The sequence below is a fragment of the Lipophrys pholis genome (genome assembly GCF_963383615.2).
Source record: "Lipophrys pholis genome assembly, chromosome: 1".
NCBI classification, from domain to species: Eukaryota; Metazoa; Chordata; class Actinopteri; order Blenniiformes; family Blenniidae; genus Lipophrys; species Lipophrys pholis.
Genome location: NC_137635.1, coordinates 13,074,210 through 13,090,440, shown reverse-complemented (window position 1 = coordinate 13,090,440; position 16,231 = coordinate 13,074,210). Strand labels below are relative to the sequence as shown.

The 16,231-nt window shown below is 42.1% G+C and overlaps 2 protein-coding genes across 5 annotated transcripts in view; both read right to left on the bottom strand.

Moving 5' to 3' along the window:
* Positions 1-12,391, bottom strand: part of kif19 (kinesin family member 19) — a 31,811-nt gene extending 19,420 nt beyond the window's left edge. Inside the window, exons 1-2 of the mRNA XM_080459132.1 lie at positions 11,886-12,391; positions 8,968-9,048 (exon numbers count right to left, since the gene is read on the bottom strand). Coding sequence (XP_080315258.1) covers positions 8,968-9,048; positions 11,886-11,924 — 120 coding nt within the window. The 5' untranslated portion in view covers positions 11,925-12,391. The remainder of the gene's footprint in view (positions 1-8,967; positions 9,049-11,885) is intronic.
* A 1,761-nt stretch (positions 12,392-14,152) lies between these two features.
* Positions 14,153-16,231, bottom strand: part of ttyh2 (tweety family member 2) — a 64,158-nt gene continuing 62,079 nt past the window's right edge. For all 4 annotated transcript variants that reach the window (XM_080486648.1, XM_080486647.1, XM_080486646.1 and 1 more), the window contains one exon: positions 14,153-15,231. In XM_080486648.1, the coding sequence (XP_080342774.1) occupies positions 15,151-15,231 (81 nt within the window). In that variant the 3' untranslated portion in view covers positions 14,153-15,150. The remainder of the gene's footprint in view (positions 15,232-16,231) is intronic.

Sequence of the window (16,231 nt, the reverse complement as noted above, 5' to 3'; positions counted from 1 at the left end):
GATGACACGATCCCTCCTCCAGTCTATCATAAAGATGACCTGATAAAACAGGCCTATTATGTAAATTGATTGAAAATGAAGAACAGAATAGATATTCTCCTACATAGAGACGGCTGTATTAAAGCAGATGAATTGTTTCCCTCCGGCTTCGCATGAATCATCTTTTACTCAGCATGGTGATGGAAAGAAAGGAACTGTCCAAAGGGGCTTTCGCTGTTCCCTCAGAAATTCATTATGTCAGACATTACACAAGTACAACATGTTTTTTTTATTCAATGGGAAATGAAGAATTGAGAAAACACTCGGTGGTGTGTTTGCCTCTGCAACAGAATGAGGAGCACAATGTTCCCCAGCAGCCACCTCGTACTTTTAGACAACCGGGAATTAAAAAAGAAAAAAAACGACAGTCAGACAGAGACTGACCTGTTGTGGCAAAACAACCGTTAAGTTTTAATCTAATACCATAAATTGGTTGTGGTTCATCAACTCTTATGAACTGCACTAAAAACAATATGGGATGCATCGACTTCGAGGTAAAGCAGTGCAGATGAGCACAGAGACAGATGAGTGGAGCGACTGATTGTAGAGTGTCGACAGAGAGAAAACCTCCTCCCTGCTTCGCGCTTTCAGGATCTAGTGGGATTTGGCCTCTATGGGGGCTTTTTGAGTAATACTCTCAACACAACAACAAGCCATTTCCCTCAGGTGCTCATCATGAGGTCAATGAGTTATCCTTCCTCTGAAGCCTAACACCTTTTGATTGAAACAGGCCTCTTATTTCTGCTTCCTATTAGACGTGAAATCCCAAGGACATCCTCATTTTCAGTTCTTTCTCTATTTTAAGAAATAGGATGAACATTAAGTCTGTTACTCGGTGAAGGAAAGGGATTTTTCTGAGAATTAACACAAAAAAAGCCCTTTGCAGAAGGGAAAGTAGAGTTACTTTATTCTTCCTTTGTCTGGGTTGGTTTTTGCCTGGTACTCTTTAGAGACATGCTTGTTAAAAGTAATTGGTGACTCAGAATTGTCCATTGGTGTCAATGTCTGTATAGGTTTTGGTCCAATGTGTCCAAGATATCTTTTTTTTAATGTTCCCGTTACATAAAAGGCAGAATCCTCCAAGGGTGTACTTTATCTCATGGCTCACTAAACCTCTGACTGTACAATAATACCCTCCAAAATCCTTTTTTAAATTTACTAAAAAACAGATTTAAAAAAAGCCAAACTTTTGCTTTGTCATGGGTCACCGTTTCCACGACGATGGCGCTCAGAGCCGCCGAAAACGCAACTTTTTGAAACTTTGCAGGCGGGTGGAACGCAGCCTCAGAGTGAAGGATCCAGCCAGACACCCTCCAAAGTAAATCTGTGACCTCTTCACACCGTCAGCAGTTGTTCCAGTATTTAACCGCTCACCTTGATAATATCTGCAAGCTGGTCAGCGGAAACCTCAGGGCTGACTGAGAAGAGCTAAAGCAATTGCAGGAAAACTGGGGAATATGGGCCTCACCACTCGACGTCCAGCGTGAAGTGGACGAGCACAAGGGTGAATGGGTAGACGCATAATAAACTCATTGTGATTCTGTGCCGTCACCCAGTTTGTACACCAAAGGCGGCGCCGTAACCGCAGAGGAGGTTCACCGAGGGCATCGAGTGTGTTTACCGGAGTACTAAAAAGGGCTTGGTAGAAATAACACCAAGCTCCTTCCAGCATTGATTCCCCTTCAGGGGGATGCTTCAGGATGAGCTGTGACGCCCTTTCCTCTAATCAAGAGCAAGACTGGGAGACACTGAGAGGGATCGTCAGACCCGCCCACACCGGCTCTGCAAGGCATCAAGTAGGGATCAAGGAGATCAGAGGACGTTGTACCAAGATCAAGGATCAGTTCTTAGTGAGGTGAGGGCCACACAAGTCCTAGGGGAGGATGATTCAATTGAATTCAACTTGATTTATATGGCACCAAATACAACATCATTTCAGGACACTTTTAAAGAGCAAATTCAACAATTCCACGTGAGCAAGCAGAGGAGACGGTAGAGAGGAAAAACTCCCCTTTGCATTATACTAGCGGTGCTTTAATAACATGAGGGCCTGTTTACACAACAACATCTCAATTCAAAACGCATCAGTTTTGCATTTAAACATTTTTGAAAACAATGTCCGTTTAAACTGAAACGGCAGAAATACTGAAAACGATAAAGTTAGCACGTCGGGTCACTCGGAGGTGCTGTTGGTTGTTTGTGTAATAAAACCACAAGCATACGCGCGATCGAACAATACGCCATAAACATTAACAATGGGGAGTACACGGGCATTCGTATCGACGAAGTTTGGATTGTTATCACGGTGACTGTCCACTATAAAACCGCCAAGTCATAGGAGAATATGGACTGGGAGTCAAGACATTCTGGAGGAACCATTGTTGTTTATGTCCAACTGCTGAGCATGAAGCAGAAGAACTATTTGCTACGGCTGCGGTAAACATGTGCAGTCGCAGCTTTTCAGAAACGTTGCGTTTTCGTCCATCTCCACGGAAATGGAGTCTGAGAAAAGTTGCGTTTTCAGTGGCTCCGAGCACGGTTATCGTACAAACAGAGGCCCAAAACACGACGAAAGTTGTCCACTTTCAATTGAAAACATTGTTGCGTAAACAGGGCTGAATTGTTCTAGGAAACCTGGAACCTTGCATCCTGGAATTTTCCCTTCACGGAAGAGCATTGGCAACACTCCTCTGCTCGGTGAGCGTGACATGGCGACTCAGCATCAAACGCATTTTTAAGAAACGGCCCGAGAGACAGTTGAGGGTTAAGGAGGGGAAGGAGTCAGAGAAAAAAAGGAAAGCGAGGATTATCCTCTTCCCGAAGGCAGGCGGTGTATCAGAGTTGACATACTAACCCAGCTTTCCTCTCACGAAAAAAAAAAAGAAAAGTAGGACTACCTCGTGTGTGAGTGTGACTTAAAATAAACCTTCTGTGTTTCTTGCCGAGTTAAATCTCTGCCGGTTTCGTCCCTGACTCCCGTCTTTGTGTGCGAAAGTTAAAGGACATATCTGTTTGTATTTCCTCTCCCTCTCTTGTCAGCTATTGAAGCTATTCAAACACTCGTAAAATCAGATTCCACACAGGCAGAGTGTGCCCTTTCCTCACTTTCCTCCACATTTTTAACTGTGCGATTATCACAATGGGCTCCTGAGGAGAGAACATTGTCATCGGCAAAGAGGGGCATTACGGTGGGCTTTTTTCATTCGATCTGCTGCGCGTTTTTGACCAAGGTTTAACACCTCATAATCGACCATTTGTAGAATAAACAGCGTCTCTAATTCACAGTGGTTTGTTTCACTCAGACAGCGTCCATGTTGAATCAGATAAAGCGCAACACAGGTGAGGGCCATTTGAATCTCATTTCACCGACGGGCCTGTGAGTCGGAAACCCTACACTGAGCCCCCGAGGTGAGGCGCTTTGTACTCCACACAGGCAGAAAATTTGCCAATTCATGGCCGACTGTAATCAAGTCGACTTGTGCTCGGATCCAAAAGAATGCTGCGGATTGTTTTTAAGGGAAAGATGCCAGAAAGCAACATGGTGCATTTCTGTTCCATGACATTTTCTCTCTTCACGACGTAACGTGAAAGTCTTTCTTTGTTTCCAGGCCTTGAATCCTCTTGTAAAGGAGTACAATGCCATGAAATACCAACACGTTTACATTACATTTCCCTCAAAGCCAACAAGCATTTGGGATTTCTTTCCCCGTTGGTTTCCTTATGACGGCATAGTTCGAACTACACGACTGAGGAACAGGATTAAAAAAAAAAAAAAAAAAAAACCCAAACAATGGCCCTGACCTTGTCGAGGTGTCTCCATAGAGACGAGAGCTCGCCATAAAGCACTCCCCACTGTGAGGCACCGACAGGCCGGTCCTGCTGCACGTCCAACTAGTCGAAGGATTCAAGCAAGACGCATCACGCAGGAAGTAAACAACCACTCCGTTTAAATGCTTGTGGATGAAAACATCTATCATTCATGACAAATGAAGATTTCTGTAAACGCAGCGAACTTTAAACAAGGTTTAGGTAGATTCTGCAGCAAGGATCAATTATTTTTTTTTTTTCCCCATCTGATTTACCCCAAAGAATTAGAATGTGTGTGGCTCCGCACAGACACAACAGTCTGTCGTGAAAGTCAGCGCTTAGATAAAGCTGTCTAGTCTCCCGTTCATGAGATTGAGCGACCATCTTTATCTCGTGGGAGCTAAACATAGCTTTACAGTTAGCCTCTTAAGAGGTCCTCGCCTTTCACCTCGCTGGGTGTTTTATACTACAGTGGCTGGGAACGCACCATGAGCCAAGCACTGTTTGTCCACAAGCGCGATCACAACAGAAAGGTTTTCCCAAGCAGTCTTAAGAAGTGGCAGGACACAAATCGAACACATAAAATCCCCAACAAGTTCAAGGCAAAAGTATATAAATGACATTGAAATTGTTTCATGATTGGATTATAGTCCGTGTTTTCATTAATATCCCATTATTATTGTAAAATTCCATCAACTCAGACAGACTGAAACTCCTGATATTGTCATTTGAACCATGTGACACGATAAGAACCAAACACAGTTCCCAGGTCAGGGTGTATAGCAATTAAAATCAAAATGATAAAACAAGACAAAAATTAAAATAAACTAGGCTGAAGTATGAATACGATAAATGAGGATATCTGAAAGTTTCAGTAGTGTGAGTGCATCCATGTAGAAGCTGTTTCTCTGTCTGCAATATAAAAATAACAAAGTAAAGTAATGGTCAGTCATTCTACCCCCTCCGGTCATCTTTTGTCTCCGATCAGCTGAGGCGTTCAGGCCGACGGTCTCAGTGTTCGTTGTGTCCAAGGCGACACTGGTTAGGCTGGTTTCTTAATTTCTATCACACTTGTAACCTGCACAAGTTCCAAGATCAAATAACAATCTCAGGCCCCGTTTAGCAGACCGCATCATTTTTGAGTTTCTGTTTCAGAAAAGTTTTGCGTTTCAACAGCAACGTTTTAAAAACTAGGTTTTTTTTTAAATGAAAAACATTGTAGGTAGCATGTTGGGCCAGTAGTGGGTGCTGTTGTTTGATTTTGTAATGAAACTACACACACATAAGCGCAGGGCAATAAGCTATAAACATTAACAATGGGAGGACACGGACATTCTAGTGGACAGACGACCAAGTTGGATTATTATTACAGTGACTGTCGACTACAAAACCACCAAGTTCCAGGAGAATATCGACTGGCAGTCATGACACTCTGGAAGAAACATTGTCCTTATTGTCCATCGACTGAGCATGTGCAGAACAACTATTCACGCTGCCGTGGTGCACACATGCAGTCGCAGCGTTCCTGCCGTCTTCATGGAGATGGAGACAGTGTTTCAACAAGATGCGTTTTCCACCGTTGCCACGGAGACAGAGTTGGAGCGTGTCAAAAATAAGCATTTCCCCCCGTTGCCACGGAGATGGAGCATTTAGCATTTTTCCTTATTTCTACAGGGACAGTCAGAGGATTGTCAAAAAGTTACATTTTCCCCGTTGCCACGGAGACAGACTCGGAGTATTTTCAAAAGGTTGCGTTCTCAGTCGCTCCGAGCGCCGTTATCGTGTGAGAGTTTTGCGTTTTAACTTGTCGTGTAAACGGGGCCTCAATTTACAACTTGGGCACGGTCACGTCTGTGACCTGAAAGTGAACCGGTCCAAAATGTTGGCGTAAAAACGCCGTCTGGACCGCGGAGCGAAAACCTGAGTGCTTTGTTATGTCATTCAGAAATCCACCTCACCGCACCTCTGACCCTCGTCCTCCTCACTCCAGGACAAGAAAAGCCCCCTGAGCGTAACAGGTGGTCCGCTGCAGTCGATTCCTCGGAGGCCGTCGGCGGGGGGGAAGAGTCGGCGCGGGAGAGAAAGAGAGCAGGTGGCAGAAGGCTTAACCTGAGCTAAAACCCGTCCAATCAGCTCAGCTCCGCGGGCTTAAGCCAGCTTCCAGTCGTCTGCTTACTGCCAGGACAGGCAGATCTGAGGACTCCCGCCCAGTCGGCCGAGTCAGCCACCAGCAACCCGGGTAATCTGTCTGAGCGCTACCTGAGGGCCATATGGTCTCACAAACACAACAACAAAACAGACGTGTGTAAACAGGGGTCGCAACCTTCGCATATACCCGTTTCTGACGGGTCACCGCTGTCAGGCCTCCCGTGCAATTTAATCTGTCTTTAATCTCACTGCGTCTCCGCTTGATATGAGCACTGCACAGCGCACTGCAGTGTGTCCCCGCCATTCATGTCAGGGCAGTCCAGGTAAGCTTGTAGGTAAACAGCAGATTGCCACAATCCCACTGCCTCAACAACAAGTGTGTATCGTAAACTCTATTTATCCTTTGTTGAGTGCGTGAACCTGATATGACCTCGTGGCATAACCCTGTATGTCATCCTCTCTCTAACCCACCGTGGACTGTGCAACCCGGGAAGGTCTTTCAGGAGATCATAACAAAGCCTTGTTATTGTGGCTGTGTCAGCATCATATCTCCCTTCCTGCTGTTATGCTCTAATCCCATGAGCCTATTTTTTAATGATGTCACTGCAGACCGGAGTGCTGATGTTGTCCTTAAGACCGCCTCTAATTAAATTACTTCTGATCAGACAGACAAACAAGTCGGACCTCTGGATTAGCTCATTCCGACCTCTGGTCCAATCCTCCAACAGCTTCTCAAAACACTCATCATCACACCCTCGCATGAATATAATGTTCTCCTCCGGTAAACAAGATAATCCCCATCACCGTGTCATCACCGCAGCTCTTACTTTTCGGGATTTGTCTCAGCTGAAGAAAAGCTGCCCGGCACCTGTGGGCCCGGCCGCGGAGCCGCCTCAGCAGGTTTCCCAGCTCATTATCATTCGCACTGCCTTCATCATCACTGCACATTCTGCCTAAACGCTCCCCGCGAGGGAGCGCGCTCAGAGGCCGGCGCCGGCGGTGGACCCGGTTCTCATGGAGCTTCCACGTCTCGCTCGTCCGTCTCGTAGGGGGAGTTCACATGGTAACAGGCTCATTAGCCAGCGGGCGCAGTGGTCCCGCTCCAAAAAACAACAGCCTCTGATGGGAAAGCATCTCCGCTGGATGATCGGGGTTATGTCACCAACAGATGAACGACTGTAGCCTGTGATCCACTTTATAGATTATGAAATGCCACTGCTTCAAACGTTGAAGTTGCTATTCAAGGCTGTTTACTTCGATAAAGGAAAGAAAAGGAATCAAGACTGCAAATGGGCCTGAAAAAACTAGTTAGTTTGATGAGTTAGTCAAATTAATATAAAATAAATCTACTATTTTGTACATTTATTAATAATTTCGATTTGTTTTTTTTTTTAAATTCCCTGTTTTATACGTGTGGGAATTCCTACTAAATATAGTAATCCTGATGAACATTGGTGTTACTCCACTGGCCCGTTTTAAGTTTTAATGATCAGAAATGATCAGATTATTGAGGTAAAGATTTTTAAGAGAATTTTGAATTATGCAAATTAAAAAAAACAGTGAAATATATGTTATCAATATATGTTTTACTCACATAAAATTCACAGATTCACAGACTTTATTTAGATTTCATGGTTGTAGAATTGTTAACATTTTCATTAAGTGTGTGTTTCTGCTACTTTTTTGTTTAATGAAAATATAATATCTGGTTTGCTATTAGATATAGGGGCCACTGTAATGACTAATATATGCACACAAAGCTGTATTTCTTTTTTTTGTTCTAATACTTTTTTTTAATATTTATAGTTATTGTAGATGACGTAGGAGTTATGGGCAATGCCACATCCCATCAGCAGCAACAGTAATCAATTATTTTATAATGAAATTACTAATGATTATTGGACTTAAACGATTAAAAAAAGCAAAGAATATAACAGTAGTTCTCAGATTGAACTGTGTCAAAGCGATCCAAGTGACAAATAGTAAAGCATTAATCATTTCTAACCAAACAACCGACGCTTGAAATTCACTTTGAGGAATGAAGATGCCATTTCTTTCATATTATATGCATCCGGTTTTTTTTATAACACAGGTCACCAGGACAAACACAGACACACATTTACACACAGCCAGAGCCACTAATTAACCTCAAACACATGTTTTGGGAGCTTGATATTATCCCGTGCTGCTCGTTGAGGGAGCTACAAGGTAACGACAGGAAAAGAAATAATTGCTTTTTGCAGCATTAGTAGTTATTCTCTGTTTGAGTCCGACAGACACACTAAAAGGCTAAACGTGGCTGTCTTTTCCTATTTAGGGGCTTTCAGAGGATCCTGTGTCAATAAACATTTTGCTTTCATTTTTATTTTGTGAGCGCGTCACGCTGTTTTTCAAAAATGGGTCTAATGTCCACGCTTCAAATAGCTGAAGAAGGAAAAAAACTGCTACAACAGCTGGATTAAAATGGATTAAAGTGGGAAAAATCCATGAAAAAAAAAGGAAAAATTGATAAAAGCAAATTTTTTTTTAAATAATAAGAATTTCAGAAATTGAAGCTTGGAAACGTCATGTATGCAATGTCGGTTTTTTTTTAGTATGTAAATACATTTTTATAATGTTTAGCAGCTCCACACAAATTTCATTCGGTAGAAAATCGCAAAAACAGCTCCTGTGGTCATAAAAGTTGCAGAGCCCTGGGCTATGCGAAGGCCAGGATGAATGGTTTATAAAGGAGGTGACTTGTGGGCCGACTTGTCGGTGGCTCTTTCTTGCCGCGGGCCTGAGCCCCTCCAGCGTTCGGTTACGACTCCAATGGGACATCTGAGCTTTACAAATGAGTTTTAAAAAGAGCTGTTGGTTCACTGAGGTCCTGCAGATACCTTATCTGTGCAGCCACATGACGGCAGGAGAAACGGAGACCACAACAGCCCCCTCCCACGCCAGAGCGGGCGGCGACCCCCGTCACCCTCTCACCTGCTCATCCAGCCGGTGGGCCACGGTCGTAGCCCCCTCCTCCTGCTCGGCATCGCTGATGGGTCGGATCCTTAAGGCAACCTGCGGAGCAAGCAAGTGACTTTTATCTTTAAGACCCCAGAGCCGACTAAAGAGCCGCGCGAGAGAAGAAATAAGACGTGAAATACACAGTTCGCACGTTACGTGGAATAAATAAAAGATGGAAACAGTACAAACAAAACAAAACACCGTTAAAACAAGTTAAAAAGGGTCAAAAAAAGTCAATCACTTAATGCGGAAAAGAGGAAAGCTGGGTTTTAAGATGTGTTTTAAAAACAGAACAGGCCTGACTAATGGACACTATCGGTTGTACTCTAATAAGATGAAATCCTGTGTATGAAAAACATGTCTGGTTCTGCACAGATGCAGTTATTTCTCCAGTTAGGACTGAATATGGGAACGTGTCAGGACTGCCTGAGCCAAGTACGTGCAAAAAGCAAGCAGCATTTATCGGGGTTTTTTTCCATTCTAGTTATTTATTTCATTTCTGCATTTTGCTGGCGGGATTATCTCTTTTCAAGATATGAACAGCAGCATCAGAAAGTGTGTGTATAGCTGATAAAGAGTACAGACAAAAGGAAGCGATTGCAAAAACATGTGTGAAAAGCAAAAAGCTTTTTTTTTTTAAATTTGTTTTAGATGTCATTGAATTTTGCACCAGAGAGCGTCAGTAAAAATTCCACTTCCACTCCTGGTGCTTTGACAGGCTGATTTGCGTCACTCTTAATTGCAGAAACGTTAAAAAACAAGCGATGACATTTTCCTGAAATCAACAATGATGACGCACCAACGAGAATAGAAAGAGGCAGCTGTTGTTTTCAGAGGTTAAATTAAAAAACGCTGGAAGGCACTCGACAATTAAAACACTTAAGGGGGGGGGGGGGGGGGGGGGGACGGGGGGGGGGACATTGTGTGGTGGCACCGAGACAAGCATTCAGAGCAGGGGTGTCAAACATCAGGCACGTGGGCCAAAACCGCCCCGCAAGAGGCTCCGATTCGGCCAAAGCATCAAGCAAATTGTAAAAATTTCAAAGGAAACACAGATTTTTTTTTTTTTTTTAAGCAGCACAACATAACATGGTTTATAAAAACACCCATAATGCAACAGCTATAAGAGAATGTTTTTTTGGGACATTTCTCTCTAGTTTGTGTAATTGAAATTAGCTTTATGTTGCGATTGTAGTCATTTTCAGGCGATGATTGTTTGGTTTTGTGAAAATATAGACGTTTTCAACATGGTGGCACTCTGAACTTTCAAGTTTTTATTTGTTGTGGCGCAAATTTAAAAAGTTATTATGACACGAGTTACCCGGTTTGGTCCCCTCAAGATGATATTAGGCTCAATGTGGCAGGTGAACTAAAATGAGTTTTGCACGGCCGATTTAGAGTCCGCCTCTACATGGTACATAAATAGTAAAAGTCAGTAGAAAAGCTTCCAATGTTGATAAATAAAACCGGACAATAACAGTCTCAGTAGTGGGGTCATGGACTGACCTCTGACCTCCAGCCTGAAAGCCCATTTTCAATCATTTCGGAGTCGGCGCATGTATATAATAGCAATGTGGCTCCGCTTCAGTTTCACCGGGGCATCAAATAATAAGGTCCCCCTCTCTGTCAGCACCCTGTGGAAGGTGTATTACATGCTGGACAAGAGAGGCCAGGCAACTGAAACAGCCACTTCAATAATTCAGGTACGAGGCGCAGAACACAGAGCAGGCCGTGTGAGGGAATATTGAACATATAACACCAACAATGGATCCCCTTAGGAATGACAAAAACTAACCAACGAGCGGGGGAAACTGGAGGAGTGTATGTGGAGGGCACTCGGGGTGGACGGCTGAACGCAATCCGGTGCACCGCCCGCTTCAGGAGTTTTCAGCTACCTCTTTCAAATTTGTGACACAAATTACACGTATACACAAGTATGAGTGGAATTAGGTGCTTAAAATACAACTTAGGGTGCAGAAAAGTAGTACTTAGTTACAGTGATGTGAGTATTGGTACTAATTTGTGCAGATTTGATCAACTGTTGATATGAAAAAGAGAAGAAGTTGTTGGCGAGCATGTCTGTTTAAGTAGTGATGGGAAGAATACAGTCATAGTATTATGCATTTAATTAAATTTCTTATTTTAACAAATTACTAATAGAGTTTTAAATATCAAAACGGCAATCGATGCTAAGAGGTGATTTAAATATTCTGAATATGAGAATTAATTTTCACTCTTTTGATGGTTCAATATCAATACAGGATTTCTCGGGGAAAGAAAACACGTAGATAATGTAAAATCAGTACAGATATTAAAAAAATACTACTCAATTACAGTAATACAGGAGTATCTGTAACACATTACTTAGTCAATGTGCACATTAGTCCATTTGTTTCTATGAAATGCGAAAGTTCAATTTTGCAAATTGTACTCGAGTATTAAATTCAGGTCAGATATACAAATACCTTGTAATAACCGTAATCAGAGTATTTTAACTCAATAGTTCCACCAATAAGTAAATGAGTACCTGTATGTATTTATATGACATGTTGAAGGTGGTTGACCACTGACAACAGTGGAATCTACAACTTAAAGCACAGAATGAACTCACTGTGCAGGTTTGCACGTTTGTTTAGAGGAAATAGTGAAGCCTTAAACACTAAATACGCATTAAATGGCAGTAATCAGAGTAGTTCCGAGTCATTAGTTGGTTTTACATTGGTTCATTGAAGTGGGGAAGGTTGTTGCATCCTGACAAGCGTCTATGTGAACTAAATAATGGAGTTTAAAATAAAGACTTCTTATGGAAGTAAAAACATGCTTCCTCGTTACAGTAACGTATTTGTACATATAAGGGTCGTTGATGAGTAAAGTGAGCGATGTGGACTTACAGTTAACTGGTGGTCCTTTGACTCCCCCGTGTCCTTCATGATCACTGTGGGTGAGGAGGAGGATGAAGGCTGATCAGCATCAACAGCGGCAGGCGCGCGGGACCATCCTGCGCGCTCCCTCCTCTCCAAAAAAACAAATCAAAAGAAGAAAAACACAAGGAGTGTGACGGGCTGCTTCTCCCTCCTTCACTGGACACTCTCTGGGCTGTCTCTTCCAAACACCCTTTTCCCGTTTCTCCTCTCTGCGCTACTTCCCGGCCAGCCTGGCTCGGCTCAGCGCTCCGTGTGGCCGCGTCGACGCGCCGCAGCTCCTCCAGCTTTTACGCGCAGCCGCAGCGGCTCCGAGGCGCAACATTAATTCACCTGATCGGGGAGCAGCTGCAGCAGCAGCAGCCAGAGAGACAGACGGACAGACAGACAGACAGAGGTAACTGTCCACCTGCTGCACTCACTCCGCCTGCAGCTGTTTGTTATTGCGTCCGTGCGTGCGCGTCGTCCCTGGAGACACCAAGGCACCATCAAGTCAGCGGCCGACAACAGCAGCACTTCCGATTGGAAAATAAAACCTTTTTCTAACACGGAACTATACAATCACTCCTGTTCAAGCTCTGAATGAAGCTTAAATAAGGCAATACTGGTATTTAACAGGTGCTGAGTTGGCCCGCCTCATAATAAAAGCTCTTTACTAATACTCCCTCTCTTAAAAAGACTGATCTGTAAATATTATGCAATAATTATTTAGTGTATGCTTCACTTCTGTTGCCAAAAAAACATGTAACAGGACTATTATCCTTGCCATAGAAATAAAGCGTGTGATCAGTTATAACGGTATCATGTAGATGAGATTATTCCCAATTCAAGCCTGGGATTAAAGGCCTTTCTCTGGAGAGTTCTCCAGCACGACAGCAGGGAATGTGGATTCTTCTTCTTCAATCCAGAAACATGCATTTGAGAGAAAGGCTGAAGGTGACCTGCCTCCACTTACATTGACCTGCATATGGCTCCATTGCCCTATAACCTTTCATTGGATACGATTGGATGGATCATGTCAATATGTTAATAATATACTGAATTTAACCAGTAGGAGGTTATTCTTTCGTTTGGCTGGATCTTGTTTGTGGAAACCAATGAATCCTCCTGTCAAAAACCTCAAACAAGCAGCCTTCTTTTGTCGAGAGGTGACAAAACAGATTTCTTAATTTAAAAAGAATTAAGAAACAACAACCTCGGTGACCTCGACTGTATAAAAACATTATTGATTGTGGTCGTATTTTGGCTCCTATTATGAAAACAATCATCATCGCTTATCTGCATGGTGTTGCCATGACAACGCTCTTTATTAGATTTTCACTATTAACTTTCTGAGTTCCCATTTTAAATGAAAGCAACATCAAATCATGTTATACTTTCTGGAGACTGTTTGCGTCAGGTAACTCAGGTCAGTTAATCTTTGAAAGTGGCGGATCTGCTTGATGCTGGGTTCGAATCTCACTCGAGACATTTTAGTTAAATAATGTTTTTGTTAAATGATTTAACAGTGCTCCCCCTGGATGTCATTTTCGTGTTTTTAACCCTGCTATACTTTTCTAGACCGTTTCACTCGATGCTGTTTTAGCTGCTATAACCAACATCGGAAGAAAAAAAAGAAAAGAAAAAAAAAAGAAGAATTTAATTAAGAACCTGGGTAGAAATATCTGAGACTTGAGACACCAATAAATGTCCGTATAAATCAATCAATATTCATTTCAGATTTGTGTCCGTATAAAGATTTATCTGCGTGTTTGGAGACAGAAATGCATTTTATTGCACTTCTGGCTTACTTTCCTGTATGTTTAATACGTTTTTAGAGGACAATAGTTTCGTCTGAAGCCTGGAAGTATCCAAGGTAAAACTATTATCCAGTGTTACACTATGGTGACACCTGCTGGAGAGTTATTGTAACGACACCTTGAAGCATCTTTTAGCAGTTTTATGTGATTCGAATGGAAAAGAAAAATATAGAGCCAACAAAGCCAAAACTTTATCTAAATGTAGTTTGAAGACATTTTTACATGGATATTTATTTTTCAGATTTTTACTCCCGACACTCACTGCAGCGGTATTTTCAGTCACTCTAGAAGTGTGAATAAACGGCCCAATCATGTCGCACTGGAACATTTCCATGCGTTTCTGGCTATAACGTCATTATTATTCTGTACTTTGCTAGCCAGAGTACGCCTAAAAAAACAAACACAAACACCCAACAAGCAAATAAAGACTCATTTCCATGTACTGAAGGCTGGTTTATTGGTCTGGGGACACACACGCATTTAAAACCACTTTCAGTGCCTGTACAGTGTAACATGCAGACAACAAAACAAAAGGATTAAATGGCACTGCATGTGATAAATCCCTACAGAAAAGGAATGTTAGTCAATACAAACCAACACTGTTTGGATGGTTTGACAGTATTTACCTGAATATTTTCCGTTAATCAGCTCTGTGGTATTTTACTTGATACATTATTCGGGGTAGATGAAGTCCCGGCTCTTGAGGAAATACAAAAAAAATAGTGATTCTATGTGACACAAAACTAGAAAACATATAAAAATGGCACACATTTTTAAAACAAAGAAATCAAAGTAAGACAAAGTAAAACAGTCTGTTATCGTACAATCTATTTACACACGTGGAGAGCTGCTTCCACTTTCGTTTCTGTGAGTGTGTGTGTGTGTGTGTGTGTGTGTGTGTGTGTATATGTGTGTGTGCATGTGTGTGAGTTTGGGAATGTAAATACATCAGCATCAGCTCCTGCTGTCTGCTGCCAGTGTTGAGCTTGTGCTTCACAAAGCGCAATAGAAAGAAAATAAGATGTTTACATCCGTTTCACATCTTTGGGAACCTGAATGTGAGTAAAACACACTTTTATGTCAAAGCTTTAAACGTGTTTAGACAAAGTAAATTATTAGATGGTTCATGTCTTGTTTTGTTCTAAAACATTTATCAGGAATCCTCTACATGTTTCAACATTTATGTAGAAAAAAAAAAAGAAAAAAAAAAAGCAGGTTAAATCCGAGAGTCGACAAATTCCCAACGACAAGGACAGAAAAGTCATGAAGGGGCCTCACGACGATGAAGTACGGCCGCCGCCGCCGCCGCCGGGTTCCTGTCGGACCAGCAGGAGTCCCGTCCTAAAGAGACGCCGTGTCCCAGCAGCCTCACGCTCCACACCTGTCCGAGCTGAGCGGCGCCGTTTGGCTGCGGCAGTACTTCACTTCCAGATAGTCTATGCCCGGAAGTCGTTTCCAAAGTGTCTGCTCTGCTCCTCGGTCATGGACAGATAGGTGGCTCTCATGGTGGGGGAGTACTGTGGAGGGAACAAACAGAGAAATGACGTCTTCTCAGGTGTGTGTGTGTGTGTGTGTGGGGGGCGGGGGGGTTTAAAAGAGTCGTCCACTGAAAGTCCATCTTTTCAGGATCATAGGGTCAAAACTGGTCTGCTCAGCACTGTTTACAGTGGTTGCCATAGCAACACCACAACTTTGGCTTGTTTTTGTTGCTGGATTTCTGCGGTTGCCATGTAAACGTACAGCGTTTTCTAAACGATCAAATACGGGAGTATTGTGGAACAAAACATTTTAAAAATGACGCATTTTTCACTTGAAACGTCTTCATGCAAACGAGGCCTAAATCAGCTTCATTTGACAAAAAAAAACTGTTAAAACTATGACATGACATTCTACATTATCATTATTAGGATCATTATTATCATTATCATTAATTATAATAATAACATTTATTTATAAGACATTTTACTCTTAAACAAAAAAACCAACCCCTGTTATATCATAGTAAAAAAGAGGCAGCAAAAATATAAGATATCAACACTAAATATGAAAAGAAAGCTACTTAAAACTAGTGACCTTATTTGTCCATGCAGAAATTAAATTTTTACTTTAAGAATTTAAGATTATAATGTAAAATCATAGACTAAAAATAAGTAAGTTACTTTTAAAACAGGCCAAATTGTCTATCATGTCAAAAAATAAGATTTTAAATCTTGACAAATGCCAAATAATTTGCAGTATAACACCTGTTGATGAAATTCAACAGGTTTGTATCCCTTATAAAAAACAAAACAAAATGAAGGCAACTTCCTTTTTATGATGCTTATAAAAGATGGTTTCCAGTGGAGGATTTCTTCACATAATCCCTACCAGACGAACAAGAGATGCACTTATTTCAGAGAAACTCTCTAAATACACAGCTCTTAACCACTTCCTAGGTAAAGTAAAGTCAGAATTAACACAGAAGACGCCCGCTGTTGGATCTTTTAGTATTTCGTGGCTGTACTGAGTGATTGGAGG